Source organism: Lissotriton vulgaris, chromosome 3_1 (assembly GCF_964263255.1).
Source record: "Lissotriton vulgaris chromosome 3_1, aLisVul1.2, whole genome shotgun sequence".
NCBI classification, from domain to species: Eukaryota; Metazoa; Chordata; class Amphibia; order Caudata; family Salamandridae; genus Lissotriton; species Lissotriton vulgaris.
Genome location: NC_141689.1, coordinates 1,743,179,882 through 1,743,201,749, shown reverse-complemented (window position 1 = coordinate 1,743,201,749; position 21,868 = coordinate 1,743,179,882). Strand labels below are relative to the sequence as shown.

Below are 21,868 nucleotides of genomic sequence, written 5' to 3'. Positions count from 1 at the left end.
AGGATCCTTCGGACCCAAGCCACCGTTGGGAGCTCACAGACCTGACCCCAAGTTCCCCTCTGCAGCCTGTTTTTAGCTGCCCCCCTTCTTTTCAAAGGTGTACCGCGCAACGCTACCAACCCGATTAGCACCTCTCACCCGGACGCCCCAGGGCAGGTAACGAGTTACTGTTGGTGGTACTTTGGACCTTGGCCCCATACGAACTCAAGTCCTGAAGGAGACCCCCAGAAACGATTGTAAATTACTGTATGCAACATATGCCTCCCCCCAGGGAAGCAGAATGTTCAGGCGGACGCACTGAGCAGACTGATTCAGGAAAACCACGAATGGGTCATAAACGACAAAGTACTAGGAGAAGTCTTCGCAAGGTGGGGGACTCCAGACGTAGATCTGTTCGCCACCGCCGAAAACCGCAAATGCCGAGACTTCGCCTCCAGGTACTACCAGCAGGGGACGCTGGGGAATGAGTTATGGATCAACTGGTCGAACAGCTTTCTGTACGCTTTTCCACCCATTCCCATAATTCCAGCGGTCCTCATCAAGCTGGCCCGATCCAGGGTTCGGATGATTCTCATTGCCCCGGAATGGCCCAGACAGTGGTGGTTCACGGACCTGCTTCAACGGTCTCTCCTTCCTCACATTCGGCTGCCGTGCAGGCTGGACCTTCTCACGAAGTTCGGGGAGCAGATGTTGCACCCCAACCTCTCGTCTTTGAGTTTGGCGGCTTGGCTCCTGAAATAGTGCAATATGGCCATCTAAATCTGCCCGAAGATTGCATGGACATACTGAAGGAGTCTAAGAGACCTTCCACTCGGACTTCCTATGCTTACAAGTGGAAGAGGTTCTGTATCTGGTGCCAGTCCAAGACTATGACCCGACTATGTGCAAGGAAGACGTCATCCTTCCTTACCTTCTAGATTTGGCGCAGTCTGGCCTTAATGTTCATTCCATTAAGGTTCATCTTGCTGCATTGACTGCCTACAGGAAAACTAGAGTCCAAGTGCGCACTGCTTACTGCATTTACTTGTGCTTGACTGTATTAATTGTGCCTGATTGATTGTATCGATTCATAGCGCTTAATTGCTGGACTGCTGCTCTTTTGTTAATTCTTCTGTGTGCTGCTCGCTTTGCCTAATTTCAATTTGTGTGCCTGTTTGTGCCGGTGCCACTGCCCATTAAAAGCGCGATTTTCAGGTGTGCCCCAATCTCGTCCGGTCTCACTTTTGGCTTGCAGCCATCTTGTTGTTTGTTTGTTGTGCCTCCCAGCCCGGCTCTCCACCCCGCTCCCGCCTCCCAGCTGCCCCTTCCTCGCTCCGCCCCCTCCACCATCCACTTATGACAGATGCTTCAGCACGCAGCGTTCACGCGCAGCGGAAGCGCCCCATGCGCGCCGAAGGTGCGCCAAAGGTAAGCCCGTCTACGCCTGGACTGCGCTCAGCGCCAAACCCCCTGTCGCCCGCAAAATCCACTCCGGCCGCATAACATACGATGCCGCAACCCTCTCAGCCCTTAACCCCGGCCGCCCAACTAACTGCTACCAAGCCGTCCCAGGATACACCCATGGACCCTTCACCTGCCATTCCTGCAAGTTCGACTGCATCAGGACCCACACCAAATCCACAAACTCAGAACGGAGCTTCGACACTAACCACCTAAAGTGCAACCTGCTCAACACCCGCTCTGTCCAGACACGCCATTGAACTCTGGAACCTACTCAACACTACATCACCGGATATCACCTTCCTTACAGAAACCTGGATGAACGCCTCATCAGCTCCCGACATCGCCATAGCCATCCCGGACGGCTACAAGATCATCCGAAAGGACCGCACCAACCAAACAGGAGGAGGCTTCGCCATCGTCCACAAGAACACCATCCGCATCACGACCAGTTCCGACAACTACCTCACAAACGCTGAACACCTTCACTTCCAGATCCACACCGACCCTAAGACCATACTCGAGGCACCCTCATCTACAGACCACCAGGACCCCGCACACAATTCAGCGATGACATCACTGACTTCATCAGCCCACAAGTCCTCCCCTCCGAGGACTACATTCTACTGGGAGACCTCAACTACCACCTTGAAAAGAAAAACGACTCCAACACCACCACCCTTCTAGACAACCTGGCCAACCTCGGACTCGAACAACCCACTATGCCGGGGACACACTCAACCCAATCTTCTCCTCCAGCAAACACATCTCCATCAATCACACCACAGCTCTCCACTGGACGGACCACATCTGCGTTCATTTCAACTTCAAAAAGACCACGATCTACAACACCCCACAACCTATTCCCCGAAGAAACTGGAACAAAATTACCACCGACCAGCTCTTCACATCGCTAAACAAAAACTCCCCTGCCAAATCATCGGACCCAAATCATCGGACCCAAACTAAGCAGCCACCAACCTCACACAATGGATCACCCACAGCGCAGACGAACTAGCACCCCTGAAGAACCATCAAATCAAGCATGGTAATAAAAAAGCCCCCTGGTTCAACGATGACCTTAAGAAATCCAAGAAGTTCTGTCGCACCCTCGAGAACGCCTGGAGAAAAAACCCTACCACTGACAACCTGACCACCTTCAAAAACGCTACCTGCAAACACCACCAACTGATCCGATCCACCAAGAAATCAGCATTCAAGGATCGACTTGACAAAAACGCCCACAACAGCAAGGAACTATTCAACATAGTCAAAGACTTTACCAACCTCACCGCTGGCACCAACGACATCACTCCCTCCCAAGACCTCTGCGATTCCCTAGCCTCTTTCTTCTACAACAAAATCGCCGACATACACAATAGCTTTGAAAACCAGTCCGGAGACCAGTCCACTGCACCCACCCCCGATCCAACACCCCCCTCTAACAACCTCTGCGCCTGGAATCCAATCACCACTGAAGACACCATCCGTCTGATGAACTCCATCCACTCAGGATCGCCAACCGACCCATGTCCCCACCACATTTTCAACAAAGCAGACTCCATCATCGCACCCCATCTCCGAGACGTCATCAACTACTCCCTCAACTCCGCTACCTTCCCGGAAAGCTGGAAACATGCCGAACTCAGCGCCCTTCTGAAGAAACCCACAGCAGACCCCACTGAACTTAAGAACTACCGCCCCATATCGCTCCTTCCGTTCCCTGCCAAAGTTATAGAGAAAGCCGTCAACAATCAGCTCACCGCCTTCCTCGAAGCCAACAAATCCCTCGATCCCTCACAGTCCGGCTTCCGAGCCAAACACAGCACCGAAACCGCCCTCATCGCAGCAACAGACGACATCCGAACTCTACTAGACAACGGAGAAACAGCTGCCCTCATCCTACTTGACCTCTCCGCAGCCTTCGACATAGTCTGTCATAGCACCCTCATACAACGCCTCAGCAACGTCGGAATACAAGGAAAAGCATTGGACTGGATCATCTCGTTCCTCACCGGAAGAACCCAGAGAGTCTGCCTCCCCCCTTTTAGATCAGAGGCCACCGAAGTCATCTGCGGCGTTCCACAAGGATCGCCGCTCAGTACCACCCTCTTCAACGTATACATGAGTCCCCTCGCATCCATCGCACGCCAACACAACCTCAACATCATCTCCTTCGCAGACAACACCCAGCTGATCCTCTCCCTCACCAAAGACCCAAACACCGCCAAAACCAACTTACACGAAGGAATGAAAGAAGTCGCCGAATGGATGAAGAACAGCCGGCTAAAACTGAACTCGGACAAAACGGAAGTCCTCATCTTAGGATCATCCCCCTCCGCCTGGGACGACTCTAGGTGGCCACCGGCCCTGGGAACCGCACCTATACCTACGGATCACGCACGCAACCTGGGATTCATCCTGGACTCCTCCCTCTCAATGACCAGACAAGTCAACGCCGTCTCATCCTCCAACATCCTACGCATGCTCAAAAAAATCTTCCGATGGATCCCCACCGAAACAAGAAAGACGGTCACCCATGCACTGGTCACAAGCTGACTGGACTACGGAAACACCCTTTACGCCGGTACCACAGCCAAACTACAGAAAAAACTCCAACGCATCCAAAACGCCTCAGCCAGACTCATACTGGACATCCCCCGCCAAGCTCACATTTCCGGTCACCTGAAAGACCTACATTGGCTCCCCGTCAACAAGAGAACGTTTCGTCTCCTCACGCACACAAAGCCCTCTACGACTTAGGACCCGAATGCCTCAACACGCAACTGTCCTTCTACACCCCCACCTGAAAACTTCGATCATCCAACCAAGCCCTCGCCGCAATTCCCTGCATCCGTAGATCTACCATGGGAGGAAGAACCTTCTCATACTTAGCGGCCAAAACCTGGAATTCTCTCCCCACCCACCTCCGCCTTACACAGAAACACCTCTCCTTCAGAAAACAACTTAAAACTTGGATATTCGATAAATAAAATACCCCCCTCCCCCAAGCGCCTTGAGACCCTCTGGGTGAGTAGTGCGCTATACAAATCTCTGAACTTGAACTGTCAGGCTTCCTTCGCCTTCATGGGAGTTGAATGTGGTGCTGTCCAGATTGATGAAGGAGCCTTTTGAACCTATTCATAAGGCTTCGTTGCAGCACCTGTCCTGGAAGGCGGCGTTCCTCGTGGCCATTACATCGGCCCGCAGGGTGAGTGAAATTCAGGCGTTGTGTTGCCAAGAACCTTATACTGTATTTCATGCTGCTAAGGTTGTTATGCGTACTCACCCTAAATTTCTTCCCAAGGTTATTTCTAATTTTCATGTCAACCAGACCATAACATTGCCTACGTTTTTTCAGAATCCTTCATCTCCAGCGGAAAGGTCTCTACATTCCCTGGATGTTAGGAGGGTGTTGAAATTTTATCTGGATAAAACCAAAGATATTCGTAGGTCAGACCAATTATTTGTCAATTATGGATCGGTCAGGACGGGTCTTGCTACCGCTAAGCAGTCCATCTCCAGGTGGATTGTGTCCTGCATACAGCTGTGTTACCAAAAAGCTAATAAGACCTTAGGGGGTAAACCTAAGGCTCATTCCACCAGGGAAAAGCTGCCAAGACAGCTTTACTCCTTAATGTTCCGATTGCAGAGATCTGCAAGGCGGCCACTTGGAAGTCGGTTCATACCTTTGCTAAGCATTACTGTCTGGACACGAATGCCAGGGCAGATGCTAAGGTTGGGCAGGCTTCGCTGCGGAAGTTGTTCGCACAATAGTGGTGTTAATTTCTTTTCTCCACCGCCGCTTTGGTGTGGGGATGGGCTTGCCATTCTATTCACTAGATTATGACTACACACAGAGATCCCCTACTACAGAAGGAGTAGTTTCTGTCCTGTAACTCCAGTTCTGTAGTAGGGGTATCTCTTTTACAGTCATAAGCGCCCGCCCTCCTCCCCGGTGGAGATTAATATTCATGTAAGGAATGCTACAGGTCTGGCGTGCTACGCCTTCAAAAAGAACTGAAAGTAAAAAGGGACCTGCTGTGCATTCTGGGATACTGGGAAAAAGTTCTGGAAAGTTCTCTTAAAGGCACAGTATAATATTTAAGCCACATAATGGCAGCCTATGGGGCTTGTCTGTCCATGCCTTTCTCTCTATCATTCCAGAGTCTTTTTCTGGTAGAGGCAAGTTTCTCTATGGAAGAAACTGGGCAGGCTGTGTTGTGTGTGGTTTTGTTTGGTGGAATTTCTAGTTGAAGTACTGGACAGTGTAGCTTGTGGATATAGGCTGCATTATTTGTCTTTAAATTCTCTCTTAAGTGTCTTTGCAGTTTCTGCATGATTTGACAACTTAAGAGATTATTTTTGATTGCCGGGGTCCATGCGCATGGGCGGGACTATTCACTAGATTAGGACTATACACAGAGATCCCCTACTACAGAACTGCTCACCCACGCTACCACAAATGAGAGCATTTAGTGTTATTTTTGCCTCTGTAAACCAATAAGGGTTGCGAGGACTCTAGACTGTGTACCTCATTTTGGTCCACTATATACTCCTACAGTGCCCATCAATATCTAGCTAGAGCACAGTTCAAGCGAATGGAGATCATCCTCCAATAGAGTTCTCTCTTTTTAATGGGATATATACAGAAGTGGGTCAGCACCAACTAAGTCGCCTCAAGAGTACCTGAACCTTAAGCAAATGGAATCATGATCTACAATCCATTGTCCTGATTTTCAAATGGTAGTGGCTGAATTAACAAGCATCACCTGTTCGCATTCACAACTGGACACAGGGTAAGGTTATCATAGATTAATAGCAATAAAATCGCACAAGAAAATAAAAAAGTATTCTTTTATCAGGGCAACTTCAGCTCTAAAAAAAGACAAAAAAGAAAAGCAACGTGAAAAATCAGATTGCCTCATGGTCCACGATAACCCAGAATCACCATCTGTACCAAAAGATAAGAGTCCCGAACACATTCAAAACAAGGCAATTCATGCCTGAAGTAAAATGCCCAAGCCAAGATCAAGAGAGTCATTCACCCTCTTCCCCACCAGTAAAAGATATAATGCGGAAAATGCACATTTCTTTGAAGAGTACAGAAAGTGTTCCCAAAGACGTAGAAACTCTGTTCATCCGAACAACAAAGGTAGCATGGCTATAGACTTTGGCCATGATGGTAAATCACGGCCAGGTGGTGAAATCAGGATGGAGGGGTGTAACCTAAAAGGCGGATAAGACATGGAGATAGGAGTAGAGACAGTACCAGAATATTACATTACTAAGAATAAATGCTACCAAGATTGCTATCAACCTAGGTGCCATGTCAGAGAAAATTAAATTATACAAAATATTTTCTTACCTTCTCCTTATCATGGTATAGCGACCTCAAAGTATTAAAAACTGGTGGACAGCCTTTGCTAAAATTCATTCTTAAGTATCTGTCCAGGCATTCTTTAAACATATCACCTAAAAAGACAAGAAGACAGATAGCTATCCTCTCAATCACAGATTCAATTGAGTATTCAAAGTACTTTTGAAGGAGTGCCAAACAGAAGCAATCTGCTGATGGCACTCCAAAGAACTCTGTTCTGAGTATTTGTATAATAAATCAGAAGAGATTATGCTTACCAGATAAAAAGTTTAATGGCAATCTTCGTGATACAAGTCCCCTCGGGTATCTCATCCATCCATCCTCATAAATCTTTAACCGATCTTCTACACTCGCTAGGTAAAAATAGGGTATAGTCACATAAACAGTTAGATTTTCATTTACAAAGAATATAAAATAAAAACACTACAGAAAACATTAAAGAGATGCACCTGAAAAAATAATGTTCTGTCTAAGTAGTAAAAGATTTTTATCAGCAGCTTTAAAATTAAGAGAAAAATATATACCTGGTTTAAGTGCAGTCTCTAACCCTTTGTAGTAGGCCCAGTTTTCTGGACTCCTCTCTTGCAGTCCTCTGTAAACATTGGCTGCTTCATCCAGTCTACCCAAACGTAACAGAACCTCCCCTACAAAAGGCAGAAAAGAATTAACAAGGGTTCAGTCCTGTCTTCGAACTAAGCAGCCCTTCAACACTTCTAAACAAGCAGTTCATGCATCAAAAGTATTTGAAAAGCGCACCATTATATGAAGAAAAGCAAGTGCTTAACATAGTCTTGTGGTTGAGTTATACACTAAGCGCAAATGATACTATGATTGACTTTTTTTATTTTTTTACAAGGGCTCAACATTTCTAACTTGTTAACTGCTCAGCAAGTACTGCCTTTGTGCATCAATGTTGCTAATGTATGTTATTAGGAAAGAAAAGACGTTTAGATATTGCTCACCTAAATACCCAATACAACACAAACATTCAGAGAAATAATTTCCATCAATAGTTCGTCTCCTAGTGAAGAAAAACTAGTAATAGTATGTCAAATTACAAATATGTATCATCTTGTCTCTATTTTTTTAGCATATTGTTTCGAACAATGACAGAATGGGGAATATGCAGTAAGGTATTCTTGCTTCCATTGACAAACGCAAATGGCAAAAAATGCTGTCTGACCATTCTTTCGAATGGAAGCAAAAACCACAAAAGAAGTCTCAAACCAATTAATCATAGAAACCAATGTTTGAAAAGGATAAACCACTCAGTGTGCCCAGGCCATTATACATTAGGGAATTGTTTATCTAGAACTTTTGAAGGATATACTCTACGAACTATTTACATCACAAGCAGCAAAAAAAGTTCAGGAAAGTCACTCCTTTGTAAAAGATTGTGTTTTGCCATTTCGTGTTGCACATGCAGTTTTATTTCCATACTTTTCGGTACTCAACAGCCAAAAGAAACACTTTAGGTGGTGCTAGGATTAGAGCATACCGCTTTCAAGAAAGTCTATGCTAATCAAAGAGGGCTTAACTCACAGAGTCATTTTGAAAGGTGTGTCTGAACTAAAATGTCTTTTTAATATTTACGCTTAATTGCATCAACTACCAAAATGGCAAATCCCACTGAAAAAACAATAGCTAACGTCTTTAAAAAAAATGTTACAACATGGCAATCATTCACTAGCATACAAGTATCCCCACAAGGCAAAAAATCTGCAATACCTTTAGTTTCTTCAACAGCAAGCTTATCACAGATTTGCTTTTCATAGGTGACGAGATGATCGAGGGCTTCCTTATAGAGCTCTGCCTCGCGCAAGACTTGATTCTGATACAGAAGTAGTTCACTGTATTCATAATCAACTTTATCAGGAGACGTCTGCATGAGTAAAAAAGTTTTTTAGTTTCTTAAAAAAAATCAAAGCTCACACTTATATAACTTTGTAAAAAGTAGGTTAATAATTGATGCTGAACAACACAAAACAGCTTCAATCAGTATGAGGACCCAAGATCATTGCAATGGAATGAGGCACCTAGAGCCAGAGACTATATTTGACAGTTATTCCTTTCCTCTGGAATCGTTATTTGTCAATGGACTTGTTAAGAAGAGAGTTGCTAGATCGGCAACAAAAATCAGATTCTAATAACATTTATAAACAAAGAAAATTGCATTTGAAATGTGCAGCCTACAGTTGACAGGCCTGGACTGTCGTTTTTCCGACTATTTCCCTGGGGGGCTGGAGCCTTTGGAGGCTAGTTTTTAGGGCACATGCTTCAATTTCCCTTTCTCCAACTTCCCCAGGAAACCACAGAAGGAACAAAGAGGGGACAAGGTCTTTAGGAGGTGGGGGGAGGGGGAAGGAGAAGGGAGTAGGGCTGATTTGAAAATTTCACAGGTTTGGCTTTGGCTCCTCAACCATGGACGGGTGAGCGAGGGCTACAATTTCGGGATGCTCATTATGTTAGCTGGTAGTGGCTCAAAGCAATAAACACCTGGTCTGATTAGGTGAATTGAGAGCTAGGCTGGGGACCATGACTGAAGGATGCTGCATAGCCTTTGACATTTGACAGTCCTCAATCTTTAAATTTGCTTCGTCACATGTGCATTGCACCCCCTCTTCTGGATGGTGAAGGATTAGGTTACCTACCCTTTAAGGATCTGTTCTTGGTGTGAAATGCTGTAGATTCACTGCTTTGCAAACTCATGCCATCTAGTGTTGGGTCCAGGTGTTTGCAAATTGTTTTTCTTCTAAGAGGTTTTTCGAGTCACGAGGTAAGGTGACTCCTCATCTTGGTAATAGTGTGCATGGGCATCAACTCCATTGTTAGATTATTTTCCCACATGAGGTCGAGAATGGAGTAAAAGTAAGTGTAGGTAAAGAAATCTCCATGGGTATGAAAATATAGATTTAAGACTGCAATGACCACAGGTGTCCGGGGAGGAGGGTGGGTGCATGTGAATCTGCAGCACTACATGCTAAGAACAGATGCTTACATGGCAAGTAAAAATTTGATTGAGGCATTTGTTAGACTTTGCATAGACTGTATAGCAGTGCCCTCCAAAAAGCAGTGGCTTGAAAAAGTGCACCTAGCACTGCCTGCCCTACATTAGCTTGTTGGTGTGCTAAAACATCCACACAATAGTACCTGGTAAAAGTGTATGGTGTCAACCATGTAACTGCTTTACAAATGTCAGCAATGGGAATGCTGCCCAAAAAAAGTCATAGCTGTCTGCATTTTACGACTGGTGCGTGCTCTAGTGAGTATGAAATGCGTTACTTACCTGTAACTGCAGTTATCCAGTATTAGTGTCTTTCATAGATTCACATGCCTGAATCATTCCCCGTCGTCGAGACGGGAGCCTCCGGTATATAAAAAAGTAATGTCCTAAGACATACATATAACAGAATAGGCCTAAGGGTCTCACCTTAGTGTCCTATCTAGGTCCTTATGTAGGAAGGACCAAACAGAGTAGGCCCAAGGGTCCCACCTAGGTAGCCTATCTGTGTCCTTTTGTAAAAAGGACCAAAGTAAAGAGAAACAGCCAATCAGCTACTACCTCCCTCTAGAACCTTCCTGTCAGGAGCCTCAGTCTCTCAGATTTTCGTACGCACCAAGTTAGTTAGGTGTAAACTTGTTAGAGAGAGGTGAGTCCTTCCAGGGGAGGCGGGAGGGTGCATGTGAATCTATGAAAGACACTAATACTGGATAACTGCAGTTACAGGTAAGTAACGCATTTCTTATCCAGTATTTGGGTGTCTTTCATAGATTCACATGCCTGAATGAGAGTAGCAAGCAATACAATATGCACATTCTGTGTTGGTACAGCATATATAAGTCTGCAGATAGGAAATATTTGCGACTGTTAATCAACAACATACAATGTCATGTAGTATCTAGTAATAAAAAGATGTGCATACCAGTCAAGGATGGTGGGAAGCAAGAAGGCTCACCTCACTGGAATAGATGGCGAAGCACTGCTCTGCCCACTGCTGCGTCTTTTGTCAGCTCAGCATCCAAGCAGTAGTGTCTGGTGAAGGTATGCGGGGACTTCCAGGTCGCCGCTCTACAGATGTCCAGGAGTGGCACTCCAGCAAACAGTGCCGCAGACGTGGACATGGCTCTCGTGGAATGGGCTTTGGCCCGCGAGTCCAAAGGCCGCCCAGCCTTGTCATGGCAGAAAGTTATCGCTGAAGAGATCCACCTTGATATACTTTGTTTCGTCAAGAGCATGCCCTTCCTTGGTCTGCTGAATGCGACAAAGAGTTGGGATGATTTTCTGAATTGTCTTGTTCTGTCAATATAGAATTTGAGGCATCTCTTAAGATCTAAAGAATGCAGCGTTCTTTCAGCCGACTTAGATGGGTTCGGAAAGAACGATTTGAGAACCGCTGGCTCATTAAGATGGAAGTACGATGGGACTTTGGGTATGAATCGTGGGTTGGTACGCAGGATGACTCTGTCCTCTCTGAATTGTAAGAAAGGGTCTTGGATGGAGAGGGCTTGCAATTCACCGACCCTTCTGGCTGCGGTTAAGGCCAGGAGTAGGGCCGTCTTCCACGACAGGAATTTGATATCCGTTTTGTGGATAGGCTCGAAGGGATGCTTCATCAGTTGATGAAGGACCACGTTGAGTTGCCATGACAGAGGGATAGGTTTTGGCCTTGGAAAGGACCTGAATAGGCCCCTCAGGAATTGTTTGATGAGCCTGTCCGCCCACAGGGAAGGACCCTTAGACGTTCTTGTGAACCTGGATATTGCTGCTAGGTGTACCTTGATGGACGCATGTGCAAGTCCTGACTGCGCCAGATGTAGCAGATATGGCAGCAGTTGCTGTGGGGTGACATGGAAAGGGTGTAGGTCTTCTTTCGCACACCAGACACAGAAGCGCTTCCATTTGAGAGAATAGGTCTTTTTAGTGCTGTCAGCTCTAGCTTTAGCGAGGACATCTCTACACTCCTGCGGAATGTTCAGGTGGCTGAATTTGCGGTATTCAGGAGCCAGGCTGATAACTTCAGAGGGCCCAGGTTCGGGTGGAGAACCTGTCCTTGGGACATTGTGAGCAGGGTCGGATGACTGTGTAGGCGAAGAGGCGGTTGGTTAGACAGGCGATGAAGTTCCGTGTACCAATGCTGCCTCGGCCAGGATGGGGCGATGAGAATCAGGGTGCAGGGCTCCGATTTCATCTTCCTGATTACCCTGGGTATCAGTGGAAATGGCGGAAAGGCGTAAGCAAACACGTTCCGCCAAGCTATGGAAAATGCATTCCCTAGTGTTCCTGGTTGGGGAAGCCTGCTTGCGAAGCTTGGGCATTTGGCGTTCTCCCTGGTGGCAAAGAGGTCTATCTGCGGTGTTCCCCACTCCGCAAAGATGTAGTTTATCGCCTTCGCATCCAGCTCCCTGTTCCCTGCTCAGGGCGTCCGCTAGGACATTGTCTTTGCCCGGAACGTATTCAGCTTTGAGTGTTATTCCATGCTGGAGGAGCCAATTCCAGACTCTCTGAGATGAGAGAGAGAGAGAGAGAGAGAGAGAGAGAGAGAGAGAGAGAGAGAGAGAGAGAGAGAGAGAGAGAGAGAGAGAACGCGTCCCTCCCTGTTTGTTCAGGTAGTGCATCGTCGTGGTGTTGTCTGTCCTGACGAGCACTGGGGAGTTTCGGATGCGTGGGAGGAACGATTGGAGAGCCAGAAAGACTGCCCTTAGCTCCAGAATGTTGATATGGAGTTTGGATTCCTGCGGCGTCCATTTGCCGTAGATCTGTAGTTCTTGCAGGACCGCACCCCAGCCCTCTAGGGATGCGTCCGTCGTGACTACATGTGGTTGCGCCGGGAGCAGGAATGGCAGTCCCTGCGACAGGTGTGTGGTCGACCTCCACCATTGTAAATGGTTGACAATAGATTGAGTGACTCGTATGCGGTCTTCGAATGATCCCGCAGCTTGTGTCCACTGTCTTGTCAGTTCTTCCTGAAGGGGGCGCATTTTTAGATGGCAGTGTGGGATGAGCAGAATGCATGAAGACATCATGCCGAGGAGCGACTTGAAGATACGGACAGTCAGAGTCTTTTTGGATGCCACTAACGTGGCCAAGGAGATAAGTTTCGATTTTCTCTCCTGCGATGGGAAGGCTCTTGCGCGTTCCGTGTCCAGGGTCGCTCCAAAGAAAGTGACGATTTTGCTTGGTTTCAGTGATGACTTCTCTCTGTTGAGGGTCAGGCCTAGTTGGCGGAAAAGATGCAGACAGGCGCTGGAAGACGCGGCTGCGGCTGTTGCTGACGGAGCCTTTACCAGCCAGTCGTCCAGGTATGGGAAAACCTGGTGTCCCTGTTGACGAAGAAAGGCTGCGACAGGAGAGAGGCATTTTGTAAATATCCGTGGGGCAGATTTGAGGCCGAACGGGAGAACACGGAATTGGTAGTGGATTCCTGCTACTGCGAACCTGTGGTACTTCCTGTGTCCTTTGAGGATAGGGATGTGATAGGCGTCCTGAAGATCTAGTGATGTCATGTAGTCGCCTTTTTCCAGGAGTCCCAGGATCTCTTGTAGTGTGACCATACGGAACGACTGTTTCTTTAGGAACACATTGAGCGCTCTCAGGTCGAGGATTGGTCTCCATTTCTTGCCTTTTTTGTGAATTAGGAAGAAGTGGGAGTATAATCCTTCCCCCTTTTGGGTGTGTGGAACTTTTTCTATTGCGCCCTTTTGAAGCATGGAAGCTATTTCCTGAAGAAGCAGCCGTAGGTGTCAGTGAGGGCGCTTGGCAGGTGGTGTCGTCGGGGGATTTGAAAGGGATTCCAATGAGTGGCCGAATTGGAGAAGTTGTAAAACCCACCGGTCCGTCGTTATTTGTCGCCAATTCTGTAGGAAAAAGGAGAGTTTTCCTCCAAGTCGTAAAGAATGTGATGGTGAAGGGGCTGGCCAATTGACGATTGCCCGCGGGTCTCTTCTGACCTTTTCCCCTGTAGGACGATTTGTTGTAGGAAGTTTGACGTCCCGACTGGTTTTGACTCTGTTAAAACTGCGTCTTGCCCTGGGAGTACAAATAGGAGGACCTATTTTGGTAGGAACCTCTGTACGTAGATTGTCCTCTCCCTCTGTTGCCACGAAAGGACTGATTTCTAGATTGTAGAGTTCCCAGAGCTCTGGCTGTATCGGTGTCCTTTTTGATTGTGGTGAGGGCTTCATCGATCTTTTCGCAGAAAAGATGTTCGCCATCATACGGCATATCAATTATTTTAGTTTGAACATCCTGCCGGAAGGAGGTGGCCTTAAGCCAACCTTGACGTCTTAGAACAGCAGCGCCCGCCAGCTGTCTGAAGCCAGTCATGGCTACGTCGATGGCACAGTCGATCAATTCCGAAGCCGATGTTTGGCCCTCAAGGAGTAGCGAGTGTGCCTCCTCTTTCAAATCCTCTGGAAGGTCAGCGAGGTAGGGCGCGATGTCCGCCCAGAGTTGACGGTTATAGCGGCCCAGGAGTGCAATAGAATTGGCGATCTTCACCGTCGTCGCAGACGTGGTGGAAAAGCGTTTTCCGATGGCATCTAGTTTCCTGCCTTCTTTATCGGGTGGTGTAGATAAGGGAGATGCAGGGTTTCGCAAATTCTTCTGCGCTGCCTGAGTGACCACGGAGTCTGCCTTGGGGTGACCCGTGAGACATGCTGGTGCCGAAGATGTAGCTTTGTATTTTTTTGTCAAGTCTGGGCACTACTACCTGCAGAGAAGCTGGCGTCTGCATGAGTTGTTTGCCCTGTTTCAGTAGGTAGTCAATGATCGGGATCGATCTTGTTGTTTTCTTCGCAGGTTCCTTAAAATCATAGAGGAAACATTCAGTCTCCTGTGTTTCCATGGACATATGGAACCTTTTGGCTGCCCTTTCAATGAGGCTATGGAAGCCGCCAATGTCTGCGGGTGGAGATTCCGAAGACTGTGGCTCTGGAGAGGCTGGAGAGTGAGTGACGTAGTCCTGGTCTGCGTCAGGGTCTGTGTCATCGCGGACTTCCCCTTCTTCATGGTCCCTCTCATCGTCATCGGACGAGATGGTGTCTTGTGCTGGATACGGAGTTCTAGGAAGTACCAGCGGAGGGGGCTTATGTCGTGGTACGGGCGCAGGTACCTGCGGAGCCGGAGGAGCAACAGGAGTGGCTTTTTCTGGAAACCGCTCTTTAAAGTCTTGGATGAGGAATCGCAGATCCGAAACTAAGGATGCTGGCAGGCACACCATTGGTGTCACTTGTGTGTGTACCTGAGTATGGACAGCTTGATTCACAGGTTCCTCAACATCTTGCTCCTCATCTGTACTCTGGCACTTAAGCACCAGTTCCGAAGGGCTAGTGGCCTGGGTAAACGGTTCCTCATCCAGTTACTGGTCTTGTAAGAAGCAGGATGGTGTTAGTTGTTGCACCTTACTAGGTGATGTCATGTCCGGTGTAATTGGTTTTTTAGTAATCCTGATCGTGACATGGGGCGTCTGGGCATCCATAGCATGTGAGAGCAGCTCGGATTCCTTCCAGGTAGTAGTTGCCGTCGACGCCTGTGTCGATGGTGCCACCAAAGAGCTTTCCGTCGTCGGTGGAATTTTACCCTTCGTCGACGGTATATCCGTCGTCGATGTCCTCGTCGACGATGGAGGCTTCGTCAAAATTGTGGCTTTCGTCGACGGTGTCGTCGTCGATGTCCTCGGCGTCGACCGCGTCGTCGACGACGTAGTCCTAGTCGTCGAGGGAACAGTAGATGACAGCGGTCTACTCGTCGACGATGAAGGTGTCGTTTTCGTCGACGAGGAAGACGCCGACGAGGCTGTCGTCGTCGACACTGTTGTCGTCGACGTAGAGATGGTTTTCAGCGCTGAGGAGGCCGTCGACGTTGTCGTCGTCGTTGTAATCAGAGACTGCTTCCTGGGGACAGGAAGGTCCTTGTCAGACACAGGTGGCTTGCCCTCTGAAGACTTTCTGGCCTTCTTAGGAGGGGTGTCTGAAGGGCCAGGAGAGGAAACCCTAGGCCTCTTCAAGGAGAACTGCGAGGCGCCAGACATGCTCTCACCTTCAGAAACCAAGTCGCTTTCTGGCTTGTTTTTAAGTCTGTTCAGCCATATCAGAAGACGTCCTTCCCGGTCCTTCTGGGTTTTATGGGAGAAAGTACGACATATTTTGCAGTCCTTGGCCTGGTGGTGGGGGTAGAGACAGTATAAACAGGTCTCATGTGTATCCTCCACGTGAAGCCTCTTTTTGCCACAAGAAACACAGGCTCGAAAGAGTCCTTTCTTCCGGCTATCAGCCATAGCAGTGAAGTCGAGAAAATATCGAATTATGATGAAAAGTAAGATTCCTGAGGAGAACTCAGGTGGAGACTCCCTAGCACAACGTGCGGTAGAAAATCTGAGAGACTGAGGCTCCTGACAGGAAGGTTCTAGAGGGAGGTAGTAGCTGATTGGCTGTTTCTCTTTACTTTGGTCCTTTTTACAAAAGGACACAGATAGGCTACCAAGGTGGGACCCTTGGGCCTACTCTGTTTGGTCCTTCCTACATAAGGACCTAGATAGGACAATAAGGTGAGACCCTTAGGCCTATTCTGTTATATGTATGTCTTAGGACATTACTTTTTTATATACCGGAGGCTCCCGTCTCGACGACGGGGAATGATTCAGGCATGTGAATCTATGAAAGACAAAAGTCCATTTGGCTTTGAGATAGCATGTCTGGATGCATTTAATGATCCATACTAGAAATGCCTGATTTTTAAATGGGTTTCCCTTTCTTTATGAGAGGGAACCAAAGCAACAAGGCTATTTTATGAGAATCTTTTGTCCTGTCAATATAATACATTAAAGCTCTTTAACCACCTAGCGTATGAAGAGCCCTTTCTGCCACAGAATCTGGTTGAGCTACGAAAACAGGTAGATCAACCAATTGTTCAATGTGGAAAGGGGATGCTGTGGAAAGGGAATGCTACCATTGGAAGGAATTTTGAGTTAGTATGAAGAACCACCCTATCCCTGTGAAGCTGGAAGAATGGTTCTTCTAAGGTTAGTGCCTGGAACTCACTAACACACCTTAGTGAGGTAATAGCAATTAAGAAAGCACCCTTCCATGCAAGAAAATGGAGAGGGCAATTGTATACCGGTTCAAAAGGTGGACCCATACGGCTTGTCAGAATATTGAGATTCCACGTAGGTGCAGGTGGGACGCTTGGCGCTATCGCTCTTTTAAAGCCTTTTTATACCGTTTTTCTTTAGTTAATTTTTCTTCGTGACCAACTTTGTATGAGTTGGGTGTATAGGTACGGTTACTTTTCATAATCAGGAATTTTGATATCTTATAATTCGAAATCGGCTTCTTATCGGAATGAAGGTAACAGCACGGAGGAGCAGGGAGGCCGATTTCGAATTATAAGATATCAAAATTCCTGATTATGAAAAGTATCCGGATGTTCGGTGAAGATTAATTAACCGTACCTATACACCCAACTCATACAAAGTTGGTCACGAAGAAAAATTAACCAAAGAAAAACTGTATAAAAAGAAGCCACTCCTATCGACAACGGTGGTTCCTCCGTGCACATAGAAAACATTGTGTTTTATCTTCAAGATTTTAAATAACTGTGGAAACTATCTGAGAAGCTCACAGCGAGTTGAAAAGCAATTGAAAAGCTCTCTCAACCCAAGATACAGATACGGAGTCAAATGACCTTAATGTCCTGATGAAGGGGTCAAGACTGATTAGCACTGAAACGCCGCGTCAACTTTTTTACACTTTGACTGTAATTTTATATATTGTGTTACCACTTTAGGTGGTATTTTAAATGTTCTGTAGTAGGTTTTAGAATGTAACCCAGTTGGGAGGCTGAAAATAAACTTTGCACATTATTTTTATACTTTAGGTGTATGTGCCAGTTACTTTAGTTACTTGCTTTGATTTAGCTATAAAGCTTGTTTTGTAACACCCCTACTACCCTACAGAACCCTCCCCCGCCCCCCCCCTCCCCCCAAGATTCTCTCAGCGATCCTAGTCTGCTACAATTACTACAGGGACTTCCAATTTCCTTTGACTGAATATCCCCCTCCCTGGTATACGTGACAGGGGAACCTCCCTTTTTTTGAGGAAGTCTATTAATAGAACATTATCAATAACCTTAGAATCAGGACGCTGCAGTCCTTAGCGGCAGCCGCATCCGCTGACGTTGTATCGTCCAAGTGAGCTCATATGGAATATGTGTACACTAAATTTTGGTATAGTATACACAGAGCCAGCTTCCTACATATAGTATAAAAGAATGTGACTTGTGGGCCCGTACTATTCTGTCCATAAAATCTGTTAGTCTCTTCGGGCTTCATAGTCTCCACCATTAACCCACCTACGTCAGGGCGGTCAGGAAACCACTCCCTCAGCGTCATCCATATTTGGTGCCTGTATGTATTCAATGCAGCCTGTCATGCTAGGTGTTGTCTGCGAACTTGCTGTGATGCAACCTCGGCAAACACCATGTTAGTCTGCTCTCCTATAAGGCTACTGAACAATTTGAAATCGCATATCGCCAACTTTATTCCCGTGGTATTCTTCTCAAAACATAAGATCCACTTCCCTGCTCCATCCAGCAATGGCAGTAACTTTGTCCTTCGCCCTTTTGTATCCATTTGAGCCCACAGCACATGGATGGTCCCCGACATGCCCTCTTGAAGGAGGGGGTACATATTTATTTTGATAAGGGTAGGAAGATGGCTCTGTATTAACTATATCAACGTAAGGTATAGTGTGCACAGAGTCTAGTGGAACCCCAAAGGTAGGCAGAGGTAAAAGTAGATAATACATTACTCTCCATTTGTGGTAGTGATGGCGAGCAGTAAGGCTTTATCAGAGGGTAGTGTTAAGCATTTATTGTACATTACATGTTTCTCCGAACACCATAAAGCTTGGTCCCGGTTGGACTACTGGCTGGTGTCTCGAGATGTGACTAGCTGGGTGGTGGAGATGGCCCACCTGCCAAGAACGTTGTCGGATCACTCCCCATGCCTTTAGCGGCTATCGCTCCCTGACTCCAGGCATTTTCCTGGAGTCTCCCACCACATGCATTGTTGGATGAGGTGTTCAAGGAAGAAATACGTAAAGCTATAAAGGACTACTTTACTCTTAATACAGGCTCCGTCGACACTGAAGCGTCTTTGTGGGAGGCATTTAAGGTGGTTTTTAGAGGACAATGCAGGTAGAGGTATTTAAGGCGATTAGGATCACGCTGATGTCCATTGAGGCCAACATCAAAGATCTTGAAACACGATATTACTTGGATGGTACACTAGCAGAGCTAAAATCCAAGTTGCTAGACTATGACAAAGAGGCACAGAGGGAGGTGAAGTTTCTTGGAAAACATGCAGAGGCACGTAGATATGGAAAGGGGGATAGACCGGGACGGACGCTTGCCAACATGATTCACACCTAGAGGTCCTCTGCTTATATCCCCGATCTGGTCGGTAGGAATGGTAGTATGGTCAGGGGCCCAGAAGCTATACTTAATGAGTTTTCTTCATTCTATGAACAATAGTTACTTACCTGTAATCTGTGGTTTTCCAGTATTGATGTCTTTCATAGATTCACATGCCTGAATCATTCCCCGTCGGAGTGGGAGTCTCACAGTACATAAAAAAGCAATAATTTGCATATTAGAAACAAAACCCTTGGTAATAACCAACCAGGAAGTAAAGTAGCCCTAAACTACAGTGTAAAAACGTCAACACTCATGACTATCCTAGTCATTTTGTATACACCAAACTGCAGCCAATCAGGCATCAGCACCCACCAGAATGTTCATCCCTGAGGCTCAGGCTCTCAGATTTTTCCTCACAGGAGTGAAACCAACGTTATCGCCTGAGGAGCCTCTGAGGGCAGGTGGGTGTTTGCATGTGAATCTATGAAAGACACCAATACTGGAGAACCACAGATTACAGGTAAGGAAAATGCTACTTACCAGTATGCATCTGTTCTTGGCATGTAGAGCTGCAGAGTCGTACACTATGCATTAGATCGTCACCTGGTGTTGGGCTCGGATGATTGCAGGTTGCCTTCTTGGAGAAGTCTTTGTAGTCACGATATAGGTGACTCCTCCCTTGGACAATACTGCGCATGGGCATCAGCTTCATCCTTAGATTGTTTTTCGCCATGATGGGAAATGATGGAGTTAGTAAAGATACAGTAAGAAAAAAGATGTCCATGCGTGTGCCTCCAAGTAAGATGAGAACTGGAATGGATACTTGTCCAGGGAGGCGGGAGGGAGTGTACGACTCTGCAGCTCTACATGCCAAGAACAGATGCATACTGGTAAGTAGCATTTTCCGTTCGAGGCATATGAGCTGCAGATCGTACACTATGCATCGATTGTGCAGCAGTGTCTCCCCTAGCGGTGGTCTCTTGTATCCATTGCAGTAGTCTGAAATAATGTTCTAAGGACAGCCTGGCCTACTACAGCTTGCTGCTTGGCTTGCACATCAACACAATAGTGTTTAGTGAAGGTGTGTGGTGTAGAACATGTTGCTGCCTTGCATATGTCCTCTAATGGTACATTTCCTAAGAAAGCCATAGAGGCTCCTAGCTTGCGAGTGGATTGTGCTCTAGGAGGAACTGTTAGCGTGTATTTAGCTTTTTGATAGCATATCTGTATGCACTTAACAATCCACCTGGCAATCCCACCCTTAGAGATAGGGTTGCCTTTGTGTGGAGGAGAGAAAGATAAAAACAATTGTTTTGTCTTTCTAAAGGATTTAGTTCTATCTACGTAGTATAGCAGAGCTCTTTTAACATCTAACGTGTGTAAGGCCCTTTCTGCTGCAGAGTCTGGGTTTTGGAAAAACACAAGTAACTGTACAAATTGGTTTAAATGAAAAGGTGTGATAACCTTTGGAAGAAATTTTGGATTAGACCTGAGAACCACTTTATTAGTATGTATTTAAAAGAATGGTTCTTGTATAGTGAACAATTGTATTTCACTTACTCTTCTGAGAGAGGTGATGGCAACAAGGAAAGCGGATTTCCATGTGAGAAATTGCAGTTCACATTTATGCAGAGGCTCAAAAGGGGGTCCCATGAGTCTCGTAAGGACAAGATTTAGGTTCCATACTGGAGAAGGTGGCAGCCAGGGAGGAATTATTCTTTTTAATCCTTCCATAAATGCTTTGATTGCAGGTACCCTAAAAAGAGCCAGGTGTCTGTTTTGTAAATAGGCTGCAATTGCTGCAAGATGTAGGCGTATGGAAGAGTACGCCAAATTAGACCTTTGTAGATGTAAAAGGTAACAAATGATATTTTGGATGGAAGCATCCAGTGGATCAATGTGATTATGTTTGCAATATATTGCAAATCTTTTCCATTTGGCGGCATAACACACTCTAGTAGTGGGTTTCCTAGCCTCTTTAATGATATTCATGCAGTCTGGTGGTAGGTTAAGATAACAAAACTAAGACTTCAGGAGCCAGATCGCCAAATTCAGTTGGTTCGGGTCTGGGTGTCTGATTTCTCCATGGTTCTGTGTTAACAGTGAGGGTGTGAGCTGAAACTTTTGTTGTGGAACCAGAGAGAGATCTAGCAGTGTGGTGAACCACAGCTGGCGTGCCCATGTGGGAGCTACTAGAATGAACTTGAGAGACTGTTGCTTGAGCTTGCGCACCACTAGTGGAATGGGGGGGGAGAGGCGGAAAAGCGTACGCAAATCTGCCTGACCAGTTCATCCATATTGCATTGCCCTCGGACCGTGGGTGTGGGAACCTGGCGGCGAAGGTTGGGCATTTTGCATTTTCGTGGGTGGCAAACAGGTCTATGTGTGGGTGCCCCCACTGTTGGAAGAATGGTTGAATAACATGTGGATGTAGTTCCGATTTGTGAATCTGTTGTGACTGCCGACTTAACAGATCCGCTATCTGATTGTGAACCCCTGGAAGCTGTTCCGCTAACAGATATATGTTTTGAGGAACGGTTCATCTCCAAATGTGCGAGCTGGGACAGTTGCAGAGAGTGTGTCCCCCCTGTTTATGTATATAGTACATTGCTGTCATATTGTCCGTCCGGATTAAG

At 46.6% G+C, this 21,868-nt stretch overlaps 1 protein-coding gene across 1 annotated transcript in view; it reads right to left on the bottom strand.

The window, feature by feature from the left end:
• The window catches only part of NAA15 (N-alpha-acetyltransferase 15, NatA auxiliary subunit), a 778,287-nt gene that overhangs the window by 374,108 nt on the left and 382,311 nt on the right, over positions 1-21,868 (bottom strand). The window contains exons 6-9 of the mRNA XM_086962172.1: positions 8,549-8,702; positions 7,345-7,464; positions 7,078-7,173; positions 6,809-6,915 (exon numbers count right to left, since the gene is read on the bottom strand). Of these exons, the coding sequence (XP_086818298.1) occupies positions 6,809-6,915; positions 7,078-7,173; positions 7,345-7,464; positions 8,549-8,702 (477 nt within the window). The remainder of the gene's footprint in view (positions 1-6,808; positions 6,916-7,077; positions 7,174-7,344; positions 7,465-8,548; positions 8,703-21,868) is intronic.